The 27687-nt window shown below is 40.5% G+C and overlaps 2 protein-coding genes across 2 annotated transcripts in view; one reads left to right on the top strand and one right to left on the bottom strand.

The window, feature by feature from the left end:
- The window catches only part of LOC139813476 (uncharacterized), a 396598-nt gene that overhangs the window by 150053 nt on the left and 218858 nt on the right, over window positions 1–27687 (bottom strand). The gene's annotated exons all lie outside the window — the stretch shown is intronic.
- LOC139812792 (replication protein A 70 kDa DNA-binding subunit-like) lies at window positions 1498–10567 on the top strand. Its single transcript, XM_071777884.1, has 9 exons — window positions 1498–2026; window positions 7767–7845; window positions 7925–7995; window positions 8311–8423; window positions 8494–8660; window positions 8933–9167; window positions 9273–9356; window positions 9447–9641; window positions 10436–10567. The coding sequence occupies exons 1-9, from the start codon at window positions 1498–1500 to the stop codon at window positions 10565–10567; spliced, it is 1605 nt and encodes a 534-aa protein (XP_071633985.1).

Here is a 27687-nt window from a genome sequence, read left to right as displayed (position 1 = left end):
GTGGACGTAATCTTTGTATCTCCAAAAATCTCGAAAAAACCTAAACAGTAGTATCTTCACCTCGAAAAAAAACAAAGTAGTAGTATTATACCTCGAAAAAACCTAAGTAACAAGTGGTGGACGTAATCTTTGTATCTCCAAAAATCTCGAAAAAACCTAAGCAGTATTATTTTTATTTCCAAAAAATTATTACTCAAGTGATACACATCACAAAATTACGTTACCTTATCAAAAAATGAGTCGCGCTTCAAGTGATCTATTATTACAATTACAAAAAAGAAATGATATCTCTTTTTAAATTACAGCGCCAATTACAGAGAACATACACTGAGAAAAAAAATTTGTCAATCCCAAGAAATATTTAGTCCGATACGTTCAACTAACCATTTTAGTTAGTTAACTAAACATTAGTTGAATTAATTAATTCTTGATTAAAAAAACGAAATAAATTGTTGAAACAACTAATATTTAGTTAACTAATTAAAATGTTTAGTTGAACGTATCGAACTAAATATTTCTTGGGATTAACAATTTTTTTCTCAGTGTATTTTTCGAGATACAAAGATTACGTCTACCACTTGTTACTTAGGTTTTTCGAGGTTTTTTCGAGGTTTTTTATAATATTACTACTGCTTTTCTTCGATTAGAATAAAAAATTGAATCATGAAGAATTACACAGAGGTAACAGTACAAAATACAAATATTTATTAAAATATTTAAACCCAACAAGGGAATACAAGGTATTTAAATACAAAGTTTATATATGTATTTTAAAAGATTAATCGCATCCCAAAGAATTACAGAGGTAACAGTACAAAAAAAAAAAATATTTATTAAAATACATAAATTTTTCTTGTCAAAAAACTTGGCGCTGCTAGAGAGAGAGAGAAAGAGAGAGAGAGAGAGACCTTTTACAAATGTAGATATTACTTATTCTCTACTATTCTATACTTAATCTATACGCTTAAAATCTAAACTTCTAACTATCCTTTAAAAATCGCACTTATTTGTCATACACACACATAACACCGCACACACACACCATCGCCCACACCCACACGCTCGCACATACACACCAGGCTGACCTAATTTGAGGTCTAGCAGCGCTAAGTTTTTTGACAAGAAAAATTTATGTATTTTAATAAAATATTTTTAAAGCGATTAGAATTAAGTATAATATAGAACGAGTAAAGAATAAGTATAGAGAATAAGTAATATTTACATTTGTAAAAGGTCTCTCTCTCTCTCTCTCTCTCTCTCGCGTGCCTATGCGCTTTATCTTAAGTGGTCGATAAGGAAGAGCTCTCGACTTTATGGTAATAAGATATGAGTGAGTCGGCGAGTCACATATGTAAGCAGTGTAAAAAGGAAATTAAAAAGGAGTTAATTAGATGTATACCATGTGACAAGAGTTTTCATCGAGGCTGTCATAAACTTCATAAGGTGTATAACGCGGCGAATGAACTTATTAATTGTCCTGGAAAAACCGAGGTATGCATGTTAAGAGATGGTAATAGTGGTGTAACTAGCTCGGCGGTGAAATCTTCAGCGCAGACGGAAGAAAAACAACAAGGAGGATCCAATATGGAGAAGAAGATAGACTGGTTGGTGTACAAGATAAATGATGAAATGGTTACCAAAAAGGAAATAAAAAACATAATAACAGATATTGTTAAATTTGAAGCAGACAAGTTGAAGAAGGAGATGGAAGAAATAGTTAGAGCTGAGAAAGACAGTTGGAGGAGGGAGATGGAAGATATGAGAAAGATGTTAGGAAACCTTCATAACAATGTTGTAGTTGATAGTTGCATTTCAAATGTGTCTTATGCAAACGCGCTCCAAAAAAATAAGAAAAAGGCCGAGGCGATGATTGTCGTAAAGCCAGCTGACGATGACGTTGCAGCAAGTGGAAACATCAACAAGAATGATAATTTAAACAATGTCAAAAGGAACATTAATGTTAAGGAGCTCGGAGTCGGAATCACGAGCATTAAAGAAAAAAATAATGGAACGGTTGTTGTTAAATGTAAGAATGTTGACGATAGAGAAAAATTGCAAAAAGATGTTGTCGAGAAAATTGGCGCAAAATTTAATGTTCAAATTCCTAAAACAAAAAAGAAATTCGTGAAACTCGTGTGGATTGATAAAGAGGAAGCGGCTTTATCAGATAAGGAAATTGTTGAGAGTATTATTGAACAAAATAATTTGAAGAATTGTTGCCAAAATGTTGAAATGAAAATTGTTAAGAGAATTGTGAATGACAAGAAAAATGACTTTAGCGTAATTATCGAAGTGAGCCCGGAACTGCGTAAGATGTTGTTATTCTTGGAAAAAGTCTGCCTTGGGTGGAAACAGTGCAAAGTAATTGACCACGCTAATATTGCAAGATGTTTCAAATGTTGCGGATATAACCACTATGCAAAAGAGTGTAAGAGAGAGATCGCATGCGGTAAATGTGGAGGTGCACATAACAGCAAAGATTGCGAAGCGACCGACTTAAAATGTACTAATTGTGCACACAAAAATAAGAAACAGAAAAATTTCCCAACTTTTTTATCGGACAACTCATTTTTTCTTGTTGAAATGGTTTAAATAATCAACTGTAAAAAAATCAGCTGTAATGAAATCAGTCAATGTCTTTGGGAATTAATACAAGTTACAAAAATTCTGTTCGCTCTATGTCCCGCGGACAGACTCTGCCACCTGTCTACATTTGGCAGACATGACCATAATAACTCGTGGAAAAAATTTCAGGCGTAAGAAAGTCAGTCACCTAAAATTCCGCTAGCTCCTGGACTATATAGTTCAATGAAATTCCAACAATATCTTTCCTATACATCCTGTTTGAGATCGCAACAATTAGCATCGCGACGAAGTCGCGATCGGCTGCATGTCAGCACATGCACGCTTGCAGTAAATTAATATTCGCGTAAAATGTCGCATAAGAGTTGTCACGGGAATATTCGGTATAGCATGGATCGGTCGGGATTAGCATTCTAGAAACTTTAACGTTGTTATCGATAATAAAATCAAACAACAACGCTAGAACAAAGGAACGATCCATGTTATACACAAGGCACGCGAAAACAGGTGACGACCCCGTCGGGTCGCCACGTGAAACCGGTGACGTCGGCTCCATGACGCAGGGCTCGAAATTCTGGGAAATCTGCAGGGAGGGAGTTTCGCCTCGGAGGTGTTAAAAGGACCGCCGCTGCGCCGCGGAACCGATTTCGCTCGCAGATCACCCGCCTAGTATTCCGATACGACCGCTTATACACCGCTTGTACCGCTTCGCGCCTTGCAATCCGCACTTGCTTTTGCACCCGCGATTCGCTTTGTTTCGCTGATAGCTTCAGTGCGCGCTGTCTCACACGGCTTCTGTAAATACGTGTATATATTTAGACATTAAAAAAGACCTTGTTTTTTGTACTGTATTTTTGGACTTGCTGTTTTTTGTAGTCGTCTTCTACCTCGCGCTTTCTCGCGCTACCGCGCGCTCTCAAACACATCCCTACCAAATTCTCAACCGTTCCCGAGATATAAAAATAATAAAAATCTTATTATATAAACAATTTAATTTCATTGTACTAATAAGAATGCTAACCATTTCTATCTGCACGATACATTATTAACATGATCTTAGAATCATCATTACCACTGCTAACATCACTTTTATCTCAATATTATTATTAACAAAATATATATATACTTACTAAAATTAATATAAATATCGAGCGTCAAGCGCCGAAGCGTCACTCACAAACTTGAAAAGATAAAATTGTATATGCGTAGCATAAGAAACGCGAATCCGAGCGAGATGCGAGTATTGTACAATCTGAAGGAGAGAAAGAGAGAGTCTGATATACTATAGTAACTGTTAGACAAAGAGAGCAATATCTTTCATTCTTTAGACATGCTAATAATGACTTTAATTGTATTATTGAATTATTTCGTCATATGTAAAGTATGTCTAAGAAAAATTAAATAATATTCAACATATGTTTGCACATTTTAAAATTGAAATATTAAAGATTTCTTATATCTTTTTATGATAAAAGTCATATTGAGATTTTATAATGAAAGAAGGTATCCCTTTCGTTAAAAAACGCTGTTAGAATATAAATAAAATTTGAACGAGATCACTAAGTGACTCATGCGAGTAAAATCTAGTCATACGTAAAATAAGCTGGCAAGCGAGCCACACAAGTAGAAGTAGACTCATATCCATTAGACAACGCCCTATGACTCATTGTAACCAGGTGTGGTCACCTCCCACTATCGTTTCCAGAATTGTATAAAAGCACCTTGCCTACTCGACAGAGAGTCTGGAACGAGCCAGAAAACCTTATGTATCTTATACTTGTTCCATTCTCCATATAAGCTACTTGTATCTTGGAAAACAATAAATACCATACTTTTTTTTAATCAAAAAAAAGATAAAATTATTAAATATCTACCTTCGACGGACACGAGGAGCGATCCACGTCGCCGAACATCAGCTAATTATCCTGGGGTCTTACCCCCTTAACCAGCAGAAGAAGAACCCATAAAATTGATTTCGACGGAGACATTTTGCCGGATCGGGCCACCTTGCATCACCCAGGACGTCACACCACCGTCTAGGTTTTACTAGTAAATGCTTTGAGAGGGATCTTACAGCTAAACCTCGGAGCGGCCTTAGAAACTGATGTCTTTCATACAAATTAACCTGAATAGGAGCAGGGAGGCCCAGGACCTCCTCATTTATCAGTCCGGTGAATTGGGAGCCGTGATATGCGCGGTGTCCGAGTCCGCCCGCATCCCCGACTCCCAGCAATGGTACTGCAGTCGTAACAGACTAGCTGCTATATATATAATCACTAGCATCGCAATTTATCCCGTGGCCCTGTTTGCGTGTGGCGAATACTCTGTTATTGTAAGATACGGGAGTGTTTACATAGTCTCGTGTTATATGTCTTCAAATACGGACTATAATGGCTATTCTAATTTTCTTGGTGAATTGTCTACTATGTGCTCAGGCATTTCGAACAACAAACTGTTGGTCTGCGGCGACTTCAATGCCCATGCACAACTCTGGGGTTCTGTGACGTCCTGGGTGATGCGAGGTGGCTCGATCCGGCAGAACGTCTCCGTTGATGGGCTTTTCTTCTTGCAGTTAAGGAGGTAAAACCCCAGGATAATTAGCTGTTGGTCGACGATGTGGATTGTGGCTCCTCGGATCCGTCGATGGTAGGTATTCAATAATTTTTATCTTTCCTTTGATATAAAAGAGTATGATATTTATTGTAGAACTTTTACGATACAAGTGGCTTATATGGAAGGATGGAACAAGTATAAAATATGTGACTTTTCCTGGCTCGTTCCACACTCTCCATCGAGAGGGTGAAAGATTCCGCTTTTATACAATTTTGGAAACGGTAGTGGGAGGTGACCGCACCTCGTTACAATGAGTCATAGGGCATTGCCTAGCGGATATGAGTCTACTTCTAGTGGTGTGGCTCGCTTGCCAGCAATGAGTCATAGGGTGGTGTCTTAAAATTCATTACCTTATATGGTCATGCGTTGCGCTCTGCTTCGACATGTCCATATATGGTCTATGCGAGAACTAGATTTACTCGAATGAGTCATACAGGTGACTCATCTGAATTTTATTTCTATTCTCTATTCTAACAGCGATTTGTAATAAGAGCGATACCTTCTTTCATTATAAAATCTCAATATAACTTTTATCATAAAAGAATATAAGTAATCTTTAATATTTTAATTTTAAAATGTGCAAATATATGTTGAATATTAGTTCCTTCAGACATACTTTACATATGGTGGGATAATTCAATAATATAGTTAAAATAATTATTAGCATGTCTAAAGTATAAAAGATATTGCTCTCTTTGTCTAACAGTTACTATGGTGTATCAGACTCTCTCTCTTTCTCCCCTTCAGATCGTACAATACTAACATCTCGCTCGGATTCGCGTGTCTATGCAACGCAATTACAATTCTATCCTTTCAGGTACGTGAGTGACGGTTTCGGCGCTTGACGCTTGATCTTTATATTAATTTTAGTAAGTATATATATATATTTTGTTAATAATAATATAGATAAAAGTGATGTTAGCAGTAGTAATGATGATTCTAATATCATGTTAATAATATATCGTGCAGGTAGAAATGGTTAGAATTCTCATTAGTACAGAAAATCAATGAAATTAAATTGTTTATGTATAATAAGATTTTTATTATTTTTATATCTCACGAACGGTTGGGAATTTGATAGGAGTGTATAGGAAATATATTGCAGGATTTTCACTAAAGTATAATACAGCATTGAAAAATTTTATTGTTAATATATGTATTTGTTAATAACAAATTATTCATCAAACAATTTGGGGTTTTTTAATCCACTCAATGATATTGTTAGGTTTTCCTTGATTACGCGGTTTTGATTCTCTAATAAAATAAATTTTTTTATAAAAAACTTTATATTATTATTATAAATATTTTATAAATAAGCAATTGTAGAAATAAAAGTTATTATTATTTTTACAGGGTTGCTAATGCGGAATCCATATATACATGTGAAATTTATTGGAACGAGTTTTCTATTATTAAATATATATTATAAATAAACATTCGTAGAAATGAATGTTGTAGTTGTAGTTATTTTCATAGGGCTATCAATGGAGAGGGTGCACGTGTTATCAAAATTCATTTATACAAGAATGAGTTTTATTATGGGGTGTCGGGACACAATTAGAGGTACGTATTTCTTCGATTAATTAGATGGTATAGGAGTTTATTAAAAATTATGCTTTATATATTATTTTCAAGGGAAAATGTTCAGGTTATCAACGTATATAAAAAGGGATTTTTGACCATTGTAGTTTAAGGATCATTATAATCTATATTCCAACGACCTGAGAACTGCCTGATTATATATATATATATATATATATATATATATATATATGTATATATATATCTATGTTACAGGGCAGTTTTCGGATCTTCCGTTTTATACCGGGTGGTTTTTCTTTTGGGATTTTTTGTAGCCTCAACTAGAGGAGTGACGAGATTTTGGCTTATACAAAAGTTGTTATGCAAAACCTGGGGCATATGTTAACGGCTATTATTAATGTGGTTAATTATTTATTTATAATTGTTTATAAAAGTAAGTTGCAAAAACAAACAATTATGGGTGCGGACAAGCCGACCTTACTAAACGCTTCAATCGCTTTTATTCCAACACTTTCATAGGACCGGTCAATGAATACTATTAAAGTTACAAACGCTAACCGAGGGACACGGTCAAAGTGGCGCTACAAACGCTCCCAAAGTTAACTGTTGGAATAACAATATTACATTGCAATAGACTAATAATAAATAGAAAATGGATAGAAGAAAGAAGATAATAATATTAATGTGCGTTAATGAATTTTTCAAACCACTTTCATACTTAAATGACGAAGATGAAGATCTTGTAATAGAAAGTCCTACAAAAAGTCAAAATCGAAAAGTAGAAGGTTATGTCGAGCACATAATACCATCGTTCAGCAGTGAATATTTTAAATCGCATTTTCGGTATTAATATTATTATTATTATTATTATATTTAATTTGTTTTATGTATATATACTATCAAATAAAATACTTAAATTCTAAAATGTTTACAATGATACTTTAAAATTGAATGTTACTAGTATTCGACCTTCAACATTTGAGTATATTTTAAATGAAATTGGAGAAAGGCTTCATTTCATGGCCCAGGTAATGGAATTGAAATAGTATCACCAGAAAAGCAGCTCTTAGTAGCTCTATGGCATTTTGCGACACCAGATTCATATAGGTGAGTATATATTTATTTTTATAGTTATTGCCATTGAATGTTAATATTATATATATAACAATATTCTTTCCTTTTTCAGATCAATAATTCAAAGGTTTAATATTAGGTGCATAAGTGAAATAGAAAACAAAGAGAAAGATGTTTTAATAGGTACAGTATAAAAATATCGGTAACCGTTAAACGTGGTTACGTTACGTAACGGCGTTTTTTCCGCGTTACGCGGTCGCTTTGCGACGTTTCGCTTGCGCACGTGACAACCCGTCGTTCTCGTTCGATGTTTCGCTGTAAACGTAACGGTCACTTACCGGTCCGTTGTATGTGTATCGCGTTCTACCGTAAAGTTTTACTGTCACGGCGACAAACAAACACCGTTAACGTTTAGAATATGATATAAACGAAACGTTGGTAACGATATACCGGACGTCGGTTGAAATGTCGGAGTTGACGATGTTGGTTTTTTTTTAGATGTCTTGGGTGTCGTTACACATGTCAACGATCTACAATCACTTGTGCAACGAAGTACCGGCCAAGCGCTTTTGAAAAGAGATATTACGATCGTTGATGACAGCGGCACACAGGTGAGTAGTTTCGTGACAGCGTTTAACATTTTGCTGTTACGGTGGATGAAAAAAAAAATCTGTCTGTTAGGTGGACCTTACACTGTGGGGACAGCAAGCCGAGGATTTTGATGGTTCTGCGACGCCGATTATTGCCGTTAAAGGAGCACGTGTTAGTGAATATAATGGTGAAAGAACGTTATTCCTTAACACGTCCTCCGTACTTGTAAAGAATCCTGATCTTCCTGAAGCACACAGGTATCGTTAAACTGTCGTTAACGTAAAGCACCGCTGACTTTGTACATCGATATAAATATTTGTTGTAAGTAAGGGAACGACGCTCCGTTTACGTTTGCTCTTTCGGTACGTTTTAATGTTACGCACGTTTTTAAATATGTCTTCTTATAGACGTTCGTGTTCGTTAACGTGGCCGTTCTAACATTTTTTGAAAATATGTGATGATATATGTTTGAAAATATACGCGCGGTCGATAAAAATACAGTCGACGATATATGTACGACGTATTTCAGATTGCGCACGTGGTATACTACAGTTGGCCATTTGGAAACGGCTAACGCCGTGTCTAGAGCAGGTGGAAGTGATGACTTCAACGCGCCGTTGTACACTTTCGAGGAGATGACTGCAGCTCGCTTGGGGGAAACATGTACGCTCTCAGATTCCGTTGCAGTTGTGGCGATCGTTGACATGTTTCGCACGGAAAATGCTATTTACAAAACATGCCCCGTAACTGGTTGCAGGAAGAAAGTAACGGGTCGGCGCGCGGCGGAGACGTTTGAAACGAAAGAGTCCGGCGCGTTTCAAGCTCGTTACGAAAATACGCGGTGCTGTAAACGTTGACTTTACTTTCAGTTACGCGATACATCTGCCGGAATATTTAGATGCGACAAGTGTAACAAGGACTCGTCAACGTTCAAGTATCGCTTACTGTTAAATGTATGTCGTGTGTTTTTGCCGCGTACTTTGTTTGTTCGCGTAAAAGTATTTTTTGATATCTGTTTGCGTTCGTGTTGTAACACATTTCAGATGAATCTATCAGACGCAACAGGTAGTCGTTGGGTAATTGCTTTTGGTGAAACGGCTGAGAAAATCATAGGCCGGTCGGCGCAAGAATTTGGAGAAATGCAGGAAAACGCAAACGATGCTTATATGCAAGTATTCGACGAGATGCTGTTCAAGAAGTTTTTATTCACTATAAGGGTGACCGCAGATATTTTTCAGGTATGCGTAACAGTGTCGATCGTTTTACCGTATACGAAACATTTTTCTATACATGTTTCTCTTTTACCGTTCCGAGTAGTTACGCTACTTTTATCGTCAGTGATCGTCAAATGTTGATTTTTTTGCTTCTTTATAGAGGAAGCTTTGTTTTCGCAAACAACATTTTTTTTGAGTTACTTTTGCCACGGTGTTCAAAAAATGTTTTAAAACGTCAAAAACGCGCTATTTTAAAAAATGTCGGTCGGTGTGTCGGTGTGTTGGTGTGTCGGTATGTCGGTGCCAACGTTATCGAATGTTCTTGACGTCCAGAACTACGCACGCAACGTCTAACAACGTCGATATGAACGAGAGGTAGAAAAGACTTAAGACGATATGAAACGTAATAAAACGTGTTACGACGCAAGGGGTTTTTTTTACGAAACGTTTGACGTTTTGCAGAACGCGTTGTTTTGGTTTTACGTTCCGCAACGTTGGAGCGCGCGCCCTCGTTCTATGTTTCGTATCGTTTTCAGTCTTTTCTACCCCTCGTTTATATCGACGTCGTTAAGCGTTGGTGGCGTAGACTCAGTTTTCGACGTACGCAAAGGTCCCTAGAAACCTTTGCTCACAAAGCTTCCTCTATGAGGAAGCCAAAACAAATAGAGGAAGCTTTGTGAGCAAAGGTTTCTACTTGCACACTTAAAACGTCGGAGGAAGCGCGGTGCAGGTTTCTACTTGCACACTTTACTTTTTTTTATATGTATCGTAGAACGTACGATCCGACACGTGTTTCTAATACGTTCTATGTTTTTCAGGATGAACTAAGACAAAAATACGTCTGTACGTCAATCGCGCCGGTAACGTACAAGACTTACGTAGCACATCTGATAAACAAAGTCTCCAGAAGAGTGCGACACCACTACCCCGAGGACATGGACGTCGACTAACGAGGCCGCTATACATTTTGTTGAAAAGAAGTTTAAGTTAAGAAACGCGGTCGACCTTCGACGTTTGTACGTTTACGTGAGATCGTCGGTGCGTTTGTATCGTTTTTTCAAGTGTCGTCCCGCGCTAACGTCACGTCTGACGTAGTATAGTACAAACGCCGTGCCGTTTTTTTGTTCGCTTTGAACCTGTCGCGTCTTCTTGTTGGTTTATGCGTTCTTCACAGTTTCAGAGCTTTAATACACGTGTCGTACTCTACTACTCGACGCTGTACATCTTACGTTGCAAGTTTTTCGCAAACGTTTTCTTTACATGTATGTTTATATATTTTTTTCAAGTCGTCGCATCTTACGGCGTGTTACGTTTCTTTGAAATATGCGGCGTCGAAATCGCGAAGTAAGACAAAGTTACTGGACAGACGTGTGTAAAATGTCGCGGAGCGCACTGACAGGACGGTATACATATATATATAAAGCGTCGACAGATACCGAACACTGCGTTCGACGTGTGCGTGCGTAACTAAAAACGTTTGTTTATCTAAATATATTTTTTCACGCAAGTTATCGAAAGAGATACGTTTTGTTGAAAAGAAGTTTGAGTTAAGAAACGCGGTCGACCTTCGACGTTTGTACGTTTACGTAAGATCCGCGGCGCGTTTCTGTCGTTTTCCCAAGTGTCGTCTTGCACTAACGTCACGTCTGACGTAGTATAGTATAAAACCCGTGCCGTCTTTTTTCTTCGCTTTGAACCCGTTGCGTCTTTCTGTTGGTTTACGCGTTTTTTACAGTTTCAGTGCCTTAACACACGTGTCGTATTCTCGTACTCGACACCGTACATCTTACGTCGCAAGTTTTTTGCAACTGTTTTCTTTACATGTATGTTTATATATTTTTTTCAAATCGTCGCGTCTTAACGCGCGTTACGTTTCTTTGAAATATGCGGCGTCGAAACTACGAAGTAAGACAAAGTTACTGGACAAACGTGTGTAAAATGTCGCGGAGCGCACTGACAGGACGGTATACATATATATATAAAGCGTCGACAGATACCGAACACTGCGTTCGACGTACGCGTGCGTACGTAAAAACGTTCGTTCATCTAAATATATTTTTTCAAGTAAGTTATCGAAAGAGGTACGTTTTGTTTTTTGACGCGAAAGTGCTTGTAGAGCGTTTTTTGACGAAAGTTTGCGTAACTGAACGCGTGTTTGTAATATGTCATATGAAATAAATATACATTCGTTGAAAAGTCATATCGTGACGTACTGTTTTCCGTCGCTTATAAAATGAAAACTAACATACTTGAACAAACCGGAACACGAAATATTCGATGTCGCATATGTATTTCGGCATCTTTCGTATGTGCTTGTTCGAGTTTGCGTTTCTAAAGAATAAGGGCGAGACGTTGCGACCGCTGGCACTGATCTGCAACGCTCTGTGGACCACCAGCGTCGAGACGCTTTGCTGAAGTACTGTCGTCGCTGAAGTACTTTTTTTCCACAGGAAACGTGGTACACAGACCGACTATGCTAAGGTATTGTTGCGACGCGTTAACGTTGTCTCTCGTGTCCATTGTACTATTTTTTTTTCTTTAGCGTAGCGTTCTTGTAAGCGATCTTGCACGTCACGCGCTAAACTTCGGGAGCATCGTGAAAGAAACGTTGACGTCGCGAAGTGTTCCCTCTAAACTTCTGTTGTTCTTTCATTGTTAACTACGGATGATCTACGTCGGAAAATGCAACGATCCACGGTTCGTGATGTATACAAAGCATCTTTGTACTAGGAAGCGGCGTTTACGGAGCGAACGACGGAAAGTGGTTTTCGTTGTAAACACGGATGCGCCGTACTATTTTAGGAGTGCTGACAAAGCGTTCGGAACCTGAGGAGGATTCTTTAGTGCGATCAGCACTGCTCGTAGCATGCGAGAAGTTGATGGAGTGACCAACACGAGAAAAGAACATCTCTGAACGAGACGACCAGCAAGCTGTGAAACCGGAGTGGGGTACGCGGCCGCACGAGTGCCGCGGCAACGACGGCGCGGAAGAGCTTGGAGAACATCGTTTTAACGTAACTAGCACAGAAAAACACAAGACGGCGCTAGTCTCTCCGCATAGTCAGTCGTTTTTTTTGTAGCTCGCTTCGTAACGCGTCCGGCCATCGACGCCGTTTTGTTCTACGTTGCACGTTACGTCCCGTTGCGACGTGCTCGTTGTTTATGCTGACGATATATCCCAAGACGCGTGACGCTTAAGTTATCAGTTAAGATCTTTGAGAGGTGAGCCTTTGCGGCGTACGACGTCGTTTGACGTCTGTCTATTTTCGTGCTAACGACGTAGGCGATGTTCTCAGTCTTTTATAATATACTTTTTATATTCTACGTTTACGTACGTTGTACGCGTAGTTCGAGTATTGTAAACTGTTTGCGTTGCTCAACACGTTAACGTTCGTTTCTTGCACAACGTGTCGCCGTTCTAACAATACACGAGACCAGTCATATTAGACATCGAACCTTCCACGTCGTCTTTTCAGGTTGCAACCATCATAACGCGCTTTACGTTAAGGTGCTGTAAGTGAGAGTACGTTTGCTTCGCATAAGTACGGCGCCTTAAAAAGTTCGTAACAATATTATCAACAAAAAACGCGCGTTTTTTATTTTTTCTCAACGATCTCGAAAACTAAGCAAGATAGGGTACGTAACTATACGTATCTTTTTTGTAGAGTGTAAACGTATCTACAAGAATGATCTGAACAACATGTGTCGTCAAGTCAGTCGTTTAGCTTGCACGCGCCGTTAAAGTTTAAAACAGCGAAAAACTAAGAGTAGTCCAAAAAATCAAAATTTTTTGCTTATCGAGCTACAACGTAAATAAAAAGTCTAAAAAATCGGTTACACCCTGAAAAGTATTTTTTGTAGTTCTTAGATAATGTGTGATTTTTTGGGACGTTTTACGTCCCGTTTAACGGACTGAAAAAATCACCGACGCAACATCAAAAAACACGGAACGCGAGAGTTTTCGAGATCCGAGTTTTAGACTTTAACGGCGCGTGCAAGCTAAACGACTGACTTGACGATAAATATTGTTCAGATCATTCTTATAGATATGTTTACGCTCTACAAAAAGGTACGTATAGTTAGTTACCCTCGTTTGCTTAGTTTTCGAGATCGTTGAAAAAAAATAAAAAAACGTGCGTTTTTTGTTGATAATATCGTTACGAGCTTTTTACGGCGCCGTATGTATGCGAAACAAACGTACTCCCACTTACAGCATCTTAACGCAAAGCGTGTCATGGTGGTTGCAACCTGAAAAGAGTACGTGGAAGGTTACCCCCTTATCGTAGTCTAATATGACTGGCCTACAAGTCTACTCGCGCAAAGTTTCAGCGTTTCCGTCCACCGTATCTCCGTTGATCTTGTTTCCGTCGGCGTTGGTTACGACTACAGTAACGGATATATTTCGGAAAGAAGAGTAGAATGTAAACTCGTCTGCCACGTACGCGGTGGAGCGCGTTCCGTCTTCTGCCGCGCACACTGCGATCTTGAAAGATTTTACGTTACAAACGTTCTTTTCCAACAGTTTTTACGCGTCGCGGCTTCAGATATCCGAAAGTTTCGTTAGCTGCGTGCAAGTACGCCGCTAAACTTGGTCGTGTAAAAGACCGTTAGGCATTTCGAAGAAGGCGTCGACGACGAGACAGTCACGTTGAAGTGGTGCACGTCGCGCGGTTGTAGCGCGTCAAAGCTCGAGAACTGCACGGCGTGGCCGCGACGTACTGCAGTGGAGGTCATGAGCAACGCGTCTTCTTGTCTATGCAACTTTCTCGTGACTAGTAGCGTAGTACAGCTAGACGAGGCCAGAAAAGCTGGTGGGAAATGTCCGTCCCCGCTTGTACGAATGCCGGGAGACAAGATTTGGTAAATGTTTACACATAGGGCCTGACCTCCGAGAACCTTGACCTTGACCGATGTTGTCAAGGTCACCCTCTTGAGTGACCTTCAGAAGGTTTTAGTCGGGGATCGCTTTTTCGTAATAAGTTTGTAACAAAAAAAAGTTTGGCGACCTCACCGCGTTCACGGACCTTGGTATATGTTGTCAAGGTCCGGACCCCGAGTGATTTTTAGAAGGTTTTAGCCGCCGCTCGTTTGTCGTTAAAAAGTTCGTAACAAAAAAAGTTTGGAAACGACGTAGGTTAGTAGACGCGCTTTACGAGTCGTTGACTGTTTAAAGCGCGTCACTACGCTACCGAGGTTAGGTGACACGCTTTAACAGTCGTTACGTGTTTAAAGCGCGTCAACTAACCCCGGCGTACACCCGTTCGGGGCTACCGCACCTCCCCCGAAAGCAGGAAAGGTGTGTAAGTGACGCTCGGTTCGCGTGAAAAGTGTCGACGTGAACTCGTTTGTTTTTAACAAAAAAAGTTTGGAAACGACGTAGGTTAGCGGGCGCGCTTTACAAATATTTAACTGTTTAAAGCGCGTCACTACGCTACCGAGGTTAGGTAACGCGCTTTAACAGTCGTTACGTGTTTAAAACGCGTCAACTAACCCCGGCGTAAACCCGTTCGGGGCTACCGCACCTCCCCGAAAGCAGGGGGGGTGTGGGTGAACCTCGGTTTGCGTGGAAAGTGTCGGCGTGAACTTTTCATGCGTGGAAAGTTACGCGGCGAGATGCCACCGGGGTTAGCAGACGCGCTTTAAAAATATTCAACTGTTTAAAGCGCGTCCGCTAACCCCGGTAAGTCATCTCTGCTTTAACAAAAAGACTTCACGTTCGCAACACGTTACTGCTTTAAATGTTGTGTTTTGGTAAAGCAGCGACTTTCTCGCGAACGAAAGTCGTCTCTGCTTTAAAGAAAAACGTACGCGTAGTCGTTTCGACCTCTCAGTACTTAAACGAACTGCCATATTTTTGAAACTTTTTTTGTTTCGAACTTTTTACGAAGAAGCGACCCCCGACTAAAACCTTCTGAAGGTCACTCAGGAGGGTGATCTTGACAATATATGTCAAGGTCAAGGTCCGCGGAGGTCAGGCCCTACGTGTAAACATTTACCCAAGATTTTTTTTTCGACGTTCGTTCATGCTCGTAGTGTGCTCAACACGCTATCTTTCCGTAGTAAGATAGCCGTAGATGTGTTACGACTGAATAGAGACTGGGGCTAAGCCGACACTATTTTTTTAAAGGCACGTTTTAATATTTCTGTAAACGTTTTAGGCACCGTCATGAATATATATTTAAAGAGTGTTTTTTCCGGTACAAACGTGCGTCAGGAAGTTTTGCTATACGTCGCTTTGTTTTGCCGCCAGAAAAAGAAAAGTGATGCGAAGACAACGTTTCAACGTGAAAACGGCCGGGGTAAACTTGACACTTTGTCTGATCGACACACGTTGCGTTGAACGTTCGTTTTTCGTGTCTGAAACTAAATATACCGTTGTTTATTGTGTCATTAGAAAGTACAAAACATCGGACGTAAGTAAAATCGTTCGTGGAAAGACGGAGAACAAAACGTGTTAAACATTCACGTCGTTTCATCTAAACCGGTCTGAAAAACACGTTCGGTAAGTAACGTCGCGCGTATACGTACGCACACCGTTGTCCGGGACCCGCGGCTGCTGTACAAGCATCGTTAGTTCGTGGGAACTACGGAAACAGCGTGTCGATTTAGCCCTTGTCGACTTAGCCCCGAACGTCGTTTTTTACTTTTGTTCGTCCAAAAATATATAACGTTTGAAACGATGCGAAAACTCGTCGCGGCGTCGTCGAAAGCCGTGACGTTCCTCGCAAACGTACTTACTGGTAGCGTCGCAAGAGTAAAGCTCGCGGAAAGACTAAACCGTTCGAGAGATCAGAAAACATACTTTTTACTATCGAAAACGCTTCGCGCGCGTTAAAACGTACACTCGGACTCAGATGGTTACCAACGTCCGTTGCGACGCGTGGTACCGAAAGACGCTGTTACAGTAGGAAAGGTAAGTTTCTACGCAAGCGTTAACGTGGCAAAAAACCTAGTGTCAACGTAGCCCCGTTGTCGGCTTAGTCCCGGTCTCCTCTCGAGACAAACGGTAGACAGCTTGTAACTAATATTTAGTACGTGCAGCGTACCGTTTTACGTACGCGTACGTCTGTTCGTTGTTGTTCGTTTCGTATCTGAATCTTGTGTTAAAACGTCTCGCGCACGCGTACGTTCCGTTTTGATAGATGCTCAACGTTTTTTGTTACAACAAAACGTTACGTTGCGCGACCGTTCGCTTGCGTCGTTAATATTTTTGTCGCAGGCGTTCGGCTGTCTCCGGCGAACGAACATCGTGGTGTCGTTCGAGTGTCGTTTCACGTCAAGTGCCGCGAGTCTGGTAAAAAAGATGAGATCAAGACTGAAACGTCACGCTAAGTCGTGGCCCCGGCGTCGCTCCAGCACTCTCATGTTTACGTTAAAACAGGTTTGTTGCGTGGAAAAATGTATCATGTTTTTAAAAGAATTTTGAGAAACTTCGTTTACGTTTTCGCGCCGATATACGACGTACGTCGTAGACATGTAGCTTCAAACGATACGTACGAAACTTTACGTTCGTTTACTTAACGTTTGGACGGTTCTGACTAACGCGTACGTTCTCTTACGACGATAGAGCGTTAAACGTGTTTTCGAATCTATACAGAATGTAACGTTAGAACATCACACGCGAGATGTCCAAAGACCTCGTTCGTACTAAGTCGTAACGTTTTGACGTTTAGAAAAAACGCGTGCGACCGATCATTCTTAACGTCTTCCGCGAGCGGCGAGATCTACTACGGGAGAAATTCGCTACGGAAGATGTGTTTCACGGTGAGCAACGGCGTCGTACGGTGCTTGGCGTACAGGGTAAACGCGAGACTTTGCCTCTGCCAAACCGTGGCGGAACGCGCAGTGGGAAAGGCGGAGTACGCAGAGAAGAACCGTACCGTTTGCTGTGGGATGAGCGAGAAACGTTTCCTAACACGTACGCGACGACGTTGGTCGCACCGACTGAAGTCTTTAAGTGTTTACTAGAACGCAGGACGAAAAACGAGAAGGACCAAGTTTAACGTGCGTAAGTTCTCGGGGACGTGGCAAGGTAGGTAAAAACGCAACGCACAGTTTCGAAGCAACGTACAGTTTCGTTCGTTCAAACCGAAGTAAGCGTCGTGACGTGCTACACGGGCTTTTATCGTCTTTTGTATTTTTACGTTCTTGCTGTGTCTTGTGTCTTATCTGGAGTCTCGCGTACGATAACGCGTACGTTTATCTGCCATTTCGACGACACTTTCAAAAGTAGAAAAAAAAGACGAGTCAGATCGTCAGATGTACAGAACGTCGTCGACGAAACCGTCGTTTAACGATGTTGCGGCACGTGTGAAAATCCGACGCGTAACTTACCGTTTCGTCGTGCACGTTTCGTTCGTTGAGCAAAACTTTCGATGTTCCTGTTCGGAAGTACGCTGTAAGTGAGTAAGCGTTAAACCGCGGAGACGTTGTTTTGCGTTACGACGTTTCTTTAAAACGACGAGACTGAAAACGTGAGAACCCGAAGTAGAAATTTACGTTGAACGATAATTAAAGTTCGGTATCTGTAGAAAGTTTCAAAACACAACGCGCGCGAGATCGTCTCAAGAACGTTGAAACGTCGGAGCGTCGGGAGTGTAAAAACGTAACGCGTTAACGCTTGATTTTTTATAGTTTTGGTAAGGAAAACGGAACCGCCAGGGTCAGTGTGCGCGTGCCGCGTTGAAGAGTTTCCTGGATCGTTGGTCGCAGCGCAACGCTACAAAGGCGAGAAACGCAGCGTTTCATGGTAGGCGTACGAGCGACGGTTTAGACCTTCGTTTTAAAGCGCGACTGTCGCCCACCGTGAAGGACGTTGGAAGGGAACACAGAGAGACCATCTTAGAAAGCTACGGGCGAAAAGAGACGGGGTGTTGCGTGTGGGAACGTTATCGGTGACAACGTACGCGTACGCACCGTAGATATCGTATGAACGTATGTCAACGACCGTCGTTGTGACTCGCAAGTCGTTGACAAGTTCAACGTGCGAGTAAGAACGATCGTTTAAGAAAGTCCGAAGTTTCAAGCGTGCTGTCGTTACGCGAGAGAACGAGTCTGCGAAAGTCGGTGTCGTCTTTGTTAGCCAAAATCGTTTCTCATCTTTTGACCGTCTTTTCCTGCACGCTCAACGATGGCAACGAACGTACGCCGTCAGAAACTTCGGACTTAAACGTATAATATTTCGATAAAGTCGACGTTGTCGACGTCTCGTCCAAACTTGTGTCAGCGGGGTCACGAGAGTAACGCGCGTGTCGTAGGGTCTAATCCGTTTGATATTTTTAAAACGATCGAGTAGTAAGACACGTGGTAGACTTAAGACGATCTTAATGCGACGATCTACGTCGGACGACCGGTTCAGACTTTACGTCGTGAAGTTTTCTTCGCACGTTTCGCAGAAACCTCGTCCTCGAGAAAGAAACGTCGAGTTTCCGGTAGGAACGACACCGGTCTCGTCTGCTCAAGACATCGGCCGATTGTAACGCAAGGCGTTTCGCTTGTAACGACGCCTGTAACGAGCAACGTGTGCGTTTAATCGATGTGCAGAGTCCGAGATGTGTACGCGCCGTAACGGTGTCAGTTCGTGTTTTCTAACACGCAAGCGAACGAAAGTAAACCACCCCGAAAAACGTTCTGCTTTTTGCTCTCCGGTAACCTGCGACGCTTTAAACGCGTCCTCGTTCGAAAAAAAACGCTTTACAACGCGTTAGGTGTTTAAAACGCGTCACTCGGCTACCGAGGTTAGCGGACGCGCTTTAACAGTCGTTACGTGTTTAAAGCGCGTCAACTAACCCCGACGTGAACTCGTTCGAGGCTGTCGCACCTCTCCCGAAAACAGGGAAGGTATGTGAGTGAACTTCGGTTCGCGTAAAAAGTGTCGGTGTGAACTCGTTTGTTTTTAACAAAAAAAGTTTAGAAACGACGTAGGTTAGCGGACGCGCTTTACAACGCGTTACGTGTTTAAAACGCGTCACTCCAACTACCAAGGTTAGCGGACGCGCTTTAACAGTCGTTACGTGTTTAAAGCGCGTCACGTAACCTCGGTGTAAACTCATTCAGAGTTACCACACCTCCCTCGAAAGCAAGGGGGGGTGTGTGAGTGAACCTCGGTTCGCGTGAAAAGTATCGGCGTGAACTCGTTTGTTCGTAACAAAAAAATTTGAAAACGACGTAGGTTAGCGGACGCGCTTTACAAGTCGTTGACTGTTTAAAGCGCGTTCGTTACGCTACCGAGGTTAGCAGACGCGCTTTAACAGTCGTTACGTGTTTGAAACGCGTCACGTAACTCCAGCGTGAACTCGTTCGGAGCTACCGCACCTCCCCCGAAAACAGGGAGGGTGTGAGTGAACCTCACGTCGCGTGAAAAGTGTCGGCGTGAACTCGTTCGACGTCGCGCGTAGTTCGTTCAGCCTTCCACGACTCAAACGAACTGCTACCGTTTTCAACGTTTCATTGTTACGACGATTTTACGAAACAGCGCGCCCCGACTAAAATCTTCTGAAGGTCCGTCAGGAGGCGGACCTTGACAACCGCGGTCAAGGTTAAGGCCCGCAGAGGTGGCGTCTCTAAAAGAACGCGTTACCCATGTTAGTTCGAAACGCAACCTTTACCGTTGCAAAAACAGTACGCGAAAACCGTGCTGCAAAAAAAAAATCTGACACGGTTCGTACGACGTTGTTAAACTTTTTCTTCCCGTCGTCACTCAAACTTCGTTCCTTCTTCGTAACAGCACTTCAAACTAGAAAGGAAAGTCCTGTTTGTCAAACATGATAGTTTGCCGGTATGGCAAAGTTCGCGCGCGGTCGTAGAAGGTTAAGACGGCGACGTCCATCGTCGTACGACAAAAATATACAAGACTTTTAAAACGTTGTTCCCGTCGGTGGTGACGAACGACGCGCTTTAAAACGTAAAGACAACTTCGCGAGCGCGTCATCTTCGCAACGTGGAGCGTACGTGACTTGACAAGTCTGTCACGCTTTTACGTCGGCTTTTCGCTTTATGGAAAAACACCGTTACGTTTGCGGTGCGACATCTAAAGTGAGTGTTAACGGTAAACTTGTTCGTAAACCGAACGGTCGACCGTTAACGTTTGGTGTAGCGTGAGCGTTGATCTGTAAGGTTTTTATACATTGTAGCGTCCCGTCTCGAAGGAACCCACGTTTAAGGGTTTTTCTTTGGTGTTTTTTCAACGGTTAACATCAAACGTCGAGTGTCGTCTGTCTCGAAAGGTACGTAAAAAGCTTCGCTAGTTATGGCACGCCGTTTTACTTTTTAATGGCATCAATAATATTCTACACAATATAAAAGTTTCCAAAAATAATTGTTCTAAGAAAAATAGCGATTCTTACTAATGATTTTAAATTATGTCGAACATAATAAAAATTGGACGAATTAAAATTATGTCGGGACATAAAAATAATTCCGAATTTTTATTATGTTCCGACATCATAGTAATTCATCCAATTAAAATTATATCGGAACATAATAAAAATTGTACGGCAAGCCGTTTTACTTTTTAATGCAAGCCGTTTTACTTTTTAATAGCATAATAAATATTCCATTCAATATAAAAGATCAAAAAATAATAGTCTTAAGAAAAATTACAATGAATTAAAATTATGTCAAGACATCATAAAAATTCGGAATTATTTTTACGTGTCGATATCATTTTAATTCAACCAATTTTTATGATGTCACGACATAATTTTAATTCATCGAATTAAAATTTGATATACATAATAAAAATTGCATGGCACACCGTTTTACTTTTCAATAGCATAAATAATAATTTATACAATATAAAAGTTTCAAAAAATAATTGTCTTGAGAAAAATAGCGATTTTTACTAATGAATTAAATTTATGTCAAACATAATAAAAATTGCATAAATTAAAATTATGTCGGGACATAATAAAAATTCGGAATTATTTTTATGTCCTAACATAATTTTAATTTCACGAATTAAAATTATGTCTGGACATCATAAAAATTAGATGAATTAAAATTATGTCGAGACATCATAAAAATTGTATGAATTAAAATGATGTCGACATCATAAAAATTGAATGAATTAAAATTATGTCGAGATATAATAAAAATTGTATGAATTAAAATTATGTCGAGACATCATAAAAATTGTATGAATTAAAATTGTCGACATCATAAAAATTGAATAAATTAAAATTATGTCGCTACGTAAAAATAATTCCGAATTTTTATGATGTGTCGACATAATTTTAATTCATACAATTTTTATGATGTCTCGACATAATTTTAATTTATTCAATTTTTATGATGTTTCAATTTTTATGACATCTCGACATAATTTTAATTCATTCAATTTTTATGATGTCTCGACATAATTTTAATTCATTCAATTTTTATGATGTCGACATCATTTTAATTCATATAATTTTTATGATGTCGACATAATTTTAATTCATACAATTTTTATGATGTCTCGACAAAATTTTAATTCATTCAATTTTTATGATGTCTCAATTTTTATGATGTCTGAATTTTTATGATGTCTCAATTTTTATGATGTCTCAATTTTTATGATGTCTGAATTTTTATGATGTCTCAATTTTTATGATGTCTCAATTTTTATGATGTCTGAATTTTTATGATGTCTCAATTTTTATGATGTCGCGACATAATTTTAATTCCGGAGCTGGTGATTTTCATCCCACAATATTGGCAGCATTGTGTAAGTAGCGTCAACAGTTCTCACAGCTTGAATTCGATGTCTACGTGTCCCAGGTCGCCGATTACGACGTCCAGATAATGCGCTCCGTAGTTTTCGGTGTCTAAGTGTATTAATACCTTGAATTCGATGTCTACGTGTCCCAGGTTGCCGACGACGAGGTCCAGATAGTGCGCTCCGTAGTTTTCGGTGTCCAGGTGTATTCATACTTTGAATTCGATGTCTACGTGTCCCAGGTTGCCGATGACGACGTCTAGATAATGCGCTTCGTAGTTTTCGGTGTCTAGGTGTATTAATACCTTGAATTCGATGTCTACGTGTCCCAGGTTGCCGATGACAACGTCCAGATAATGCGCTCCGTAGTTTTCGGTGTCTAGGTGTATTGATACCTTGAATTTGATGTCTATGTGTCCCAAGTTCCCGACGACGAGGTTCAGATAGTGCGCTCCGTAGTTTTCGGTGTCTATGTGGCACTATCTGGACCTCGTCGTCGGCAACCTGGGACACGTAGACATCGAATTCAAGGTATTAATACACCTAGACACCGAAAACTACGGAGCGCATTATTTGGACGTCGTCATCGGAAACCTGGGACACGTAGGCATCGAATTCAAAGTATGAATACACCTAGACACCGAAAACTACGGAGCGCATTATCTGGACGTCGTCATCGGCAACCTGGGACACGTAGACATCGAATTCAAGGTATTAATACACCTAGACACCGAAAACTACGGAGCGCACTATCTGGACCTCGTCGTCGGCAACCTGGGACACGCAGACATCAAATTCAAGGTATTAATACACCTAGATACCGAAAACTACGCAGCGCACTATCTGGACATCGTCATCGCCGACCTGGGACACGTAGACATCGATTTCAAGCTGTAAGAACTGTTGGCGCTACTTACACAATGCTGCCAATATTGTGGGATGAAAATCACCAGCTCCGGAATTAAAATTATGTCGCGACATCATAAAAATTGAGACATCATAAAAATTGAGACATCGTAAAAATTGAGACATAATAAAAATTCAAACATCATAAAAATTCGGACACCATAAAAATTATGACATCATAAAAATTGAGACATCATAAAAATTCAGACATCATAAAAATTCAGACATCATAAAAATTCAGACATCATAAAAATTGAATGAATTAAAATTATGTCGAGACATCATAAAAATTGTATGAATTAAAATTATGTCGACATCATAAAAATTGTATGAATTAAAATTATGTCGACATCATAAAAATTGTATGAATTAAAATTATGTCAAGACATCATAAAAATTAAATGAATTAAAATTATGTCGACACATCATAAAAATTCGGAATTATTTTTACGTATCGACATAATTTTAATTCATACAATTTTTATGATGTCGACATAATTTTAATTCATACAATTTTTATGATGTCTCGACATAATTTTAATTCATTCAATTTTTATTATGTCTCGACATAATTTTAATTCATCAAATTAAAATTATGTCAAACATAATAAAAATTGGATGTATTAAAATTATGTCGGGACGTGATAAAAGTTTGAAATTAAATTATATTTTATATATGTCCAGACATAATTTTAATTCGTGAAATTAAAATTATGTCAAGACATAAAAATAATTCCGAATTTTTATTATGTCCTGACATAATTTTAATTTATCCTATTTTTATTATGTTTGACATAAATTTAATTCATTAGTACGAATAGCTATTTTTCTCAAGACATTATTTTTTGAAACTTTTATATTATGTAGAATATTATTTATGCTATTAAAAAGTAAAACGGCGTTCCATAGCTAGTAGTAGACGTACGACTTGCGACGCGACGACGCGGGTTGAGCCCGCGCGCGAGGCTCGTGCTGCGCGTCTTGCGTCGCTGTAAACGAACCGTACTTTACGCTGCGTTCGACAGACGTGTGCTTTTGCCCGTTTGGGCTGCGCGCGAACGTCGACGAGTCGCGACTTCGTAAGTTAACGACGCAATGATATACATGTTATAGTCAAAGCCCGAAACGCAGGCCGTCCTAGGTGTGACTAGCCACGCCTGGGGAACGACCAAGCGTCTTGGTCATGGCCCGAACGAAGTTTTGCGTTTCGGCTTTTGACTAGTCACGCCTAGGACGAACTATGACGGCTGGTCAAAGTTAGAAACTAAAGAAAACGCACTTCGGACTTTGACCAGTCACGCCTAGGTGTGGCTTACGTCGGACTGTGTGACTGTTAACAACAAAACGCAAGATTTTTTTTACTAACGTAAGTTGTTCGTGTTAACATACGGTAGCTTTTTATTTAGTCGAGGGTCCGTGTTTGTTAAAAAGTTCGTATCAAAAAAAGTTTGGAAACGCGAGCAGCTCGTTTGAGTCGTGGAAGGTCGAACGGACTACGATATATGTCGAAATGTTCACGCCGACACTTTTTTTGTTTAGTTTCGTTTGACGCGCTTTAAACAGTTAACGACTTTTAAAGTGCGTCCGCTAACCTCGGTAGCGTAGTGACGCGCTTTAAACAGTTAACGACTTTTAAAGCGCGTCCGCTAACCTCGGTAGCGTAGTGACACGCTTTATTATAAACAGTTAACGACTTTTAAAGCGCGTCCGCTAACCTTGGTAGCGTAGTGTCGCGCTTTAAACAGTTAACGACTACATACACAGGTTAGCGGACGCGCTTTAAAAGTCGTTAACTGTTTAAAGCGCGTCACTACGCTACCGAGGTTAGCGGACGCGCTTTAAAAGTCGTTAACTGTTTAAAGCGCTTTAAACCAATATTTTGCCAAAGCTACATTTTTAAACTTAAGGAGAAAAAACTATGTACAAGAGTAAAAAAGTAAATAAAAAGCTACCGTATGTTAACACAAAGAACTTACGTTAGTAAAAAAAATCTTGCGTTTCGTTGTTAACAGTCACACAGTTCGACGTAAGCCACACCTAGGCGTGACTGGTCAAAGTCCGAAGTGTGTTTTTTTTAGTTTCTAACTTTGACCAGCCGTCGTAGTTCGTCCTAGGCGTGACTAGTCAAAAGCCGAAACGTAAAACTTTGTTTGGACTTTGACCAAGACGCTTGGTCGTTTCCCAGGCGTGGCTAGTCACGCCTAGGACGGTCTGCGTTTCGGGCTTTGACTATAACATACCGACATACCGACACCGACTGCGCGCGACATATATATATATATATATGTCGGTCGCGTCGGCTCGCGCCTCGTACGTTTTCATCCTTTGTTGATCCGCGCGGAGCGTTTACAGTGCGTTACGGAACTTAACGGTGCAACATGGCATGGTCGACACGGTTCAACGGGCGGAGGTCTTGCGCGAGACGCCCGTTGAGAAAACTTATATTTTACCGTATCTCGTCCAATCTTGGGAGAAAGTAAGCATGTTGTACCGTTGCACGTCACTTTTCGATACGCGCGCACGTGCGCGACATATATATATCGGATATATATGTCGGTAGTTTATCGTACGGAAAAGAGAAAAAAAAGAAACGGCAACGAACGGCGTCTCGTTCTTCGATACTCGCGCGCGGCTGCGTAACGTTAAAGGAAAATGTCGATCGAACGTTTCGAGGATTCTGTTAGTACGCAGTCAAATCTTACGAACGCCCGCAACGCGTTCTGTTGTAAACGGCGTTGTCGATATATGTTGTTGAAGAAAAAAAAAGTTTTTTCCGTTGCACGACGTTTTCAAGCTTAAACGACTAGTTCGTCACGAAGGCACACGCGTTTTCACTTACGAACGAACCGTTCGTTACTTTACAGAACGACGCGACCTACCGTAATAATTTTTTTTTTCTAAAACAACATCGTTCACGGTCGAAGACGACGTTTTGTTGCAAAAAGCAAAAGATCGTCGTTTCTTGCGTTAACGTTACCGTTTTGTGACGCGAACATTTTGTCTTTTTTCCATGTATATATATATATATATATATATATATATATATATATATACGTCGAGTTTTCACTTCGCGGGATCGTGGTCCACAGTGAGACGAACGCCTCACTTTTCGGTCCGTTACTTCGAACCTCACGCGTTTTGACGGAACGAACTTGAACGTTACGCAAACGAATATATGTGTCGTCGAACGAAAGTGTCGGAACGCAAACGTCGTTACCGAACACGTTTTCGTAAAACGCCGAGAGGTTTTTTTTACGACTTTTGACCGTTTTTTCGGTTCTCGTTCGAAAAAAAAATTTTTTTTGTTATATTTTTTTAGTGCTTCCGTAACGAATGTACACGGACGACGTTGTCGCGCCGTGTTCCTTACTGTTTCGTAGCCTGATGTTCTAACGTGTTTTGTTTTATGTTCGCGTTACCAGTCTTCAGCTTTGGGCGGTTTACGTTTTTCGGACGTTTCGACGAGAAAAGAAACTGTTTTCTTGCTTTTCCGCGCTCGTTCTTTAACTTACACCGTCGACGCTACCGCCGTCGCGCTGGGCGCGACGAAACATTTTGCCGTTTCAGCTCGTTCTTTCTTTTTATGTTTCCGCGGTTCGCACACTGTAGCGACGTCGGGCGCAGAAACACGTCGCAACGCCGTAAAATGATCTTTTGTATTTTGTCGTCGTGAACATTTTCGCGACGTCGTTTCTCTATATTTTTTCAAAAATATTTCGGGTTTGTTTTTTGAACATCTTCAGCGACGCGTTCTCGTGGTACGCGAGCCGTTTTTCGTCCGTACTTTCTCTGCAGTTCTTTTTCTTTTCGGTCGTTCGGAACTGTTTACGAGACTCTTCGATCTCGTAAAAGGTCGACGCTGACGTAAAGAACGAGCACGTAACGTCAGTCGTTCGTTTGGAAAAGAAAACGCACACGTTAACCACGTTTCCGATTTTGTCGGAACGTTGTTGTAACTGTAAGAACTAGCTACCTCGTTTGATTTCAACGTCTTCGTGAAACGCCGGCGTTTTCTTTTCACGTCTTTCAACGCAACTTTGGGTACGTCAGTTGTACGACGTGCGGTTCGGTTTTTACGTGACTATTGTGCGACAAAGACCGACGAAAACGTTGTCGTTCGGTTGTTTTTCGATCTTCCCCTTTTTCTTTTCTATACTTTCTTCTTTCTTTTCTCCCGTCCTCCTTGCAACCCCTTGAAGAAAACGACGGCGTTAACGTAGAGCACGCTTCTTGTGTCTGAACGTTACAAACAATGTGACAAGTCGTGAAACGAGTCTCACTCGTCGCTACGATCGTTTTGATCGACGTCGGTATTCGAAAACATGGCGGTACGTCGGCCGTGAAAACGAGCGTTAACGAATGTCGCGCGTCCCCTTTGTGCCTTTTTTCGAAGAAACGACGAAATATTTTGTCTATCGTTACTCGCACAGCGTGAACGGCGTTTGCTGAGCTGTTCATGGTGGACGT

Source organism: Temnothorax longispinosus, chromosome 5, assembly GCF_030848805.1.
Source record: "Temnothorax longispinosus isolate EJ_2023e chromosome 5, Tlon_JGU_v1, whole genome shotgun sequence".
Lineage (NCBI taxonomy): Eukaryota > Metazoa > Arthropoda > Insecta > Hymenoptera > Formicidae > Temnothorax > Temnothorax longispinosus.
This window is presented reverse-complemented; position numbering and strand designations above follow the sequence as displayed.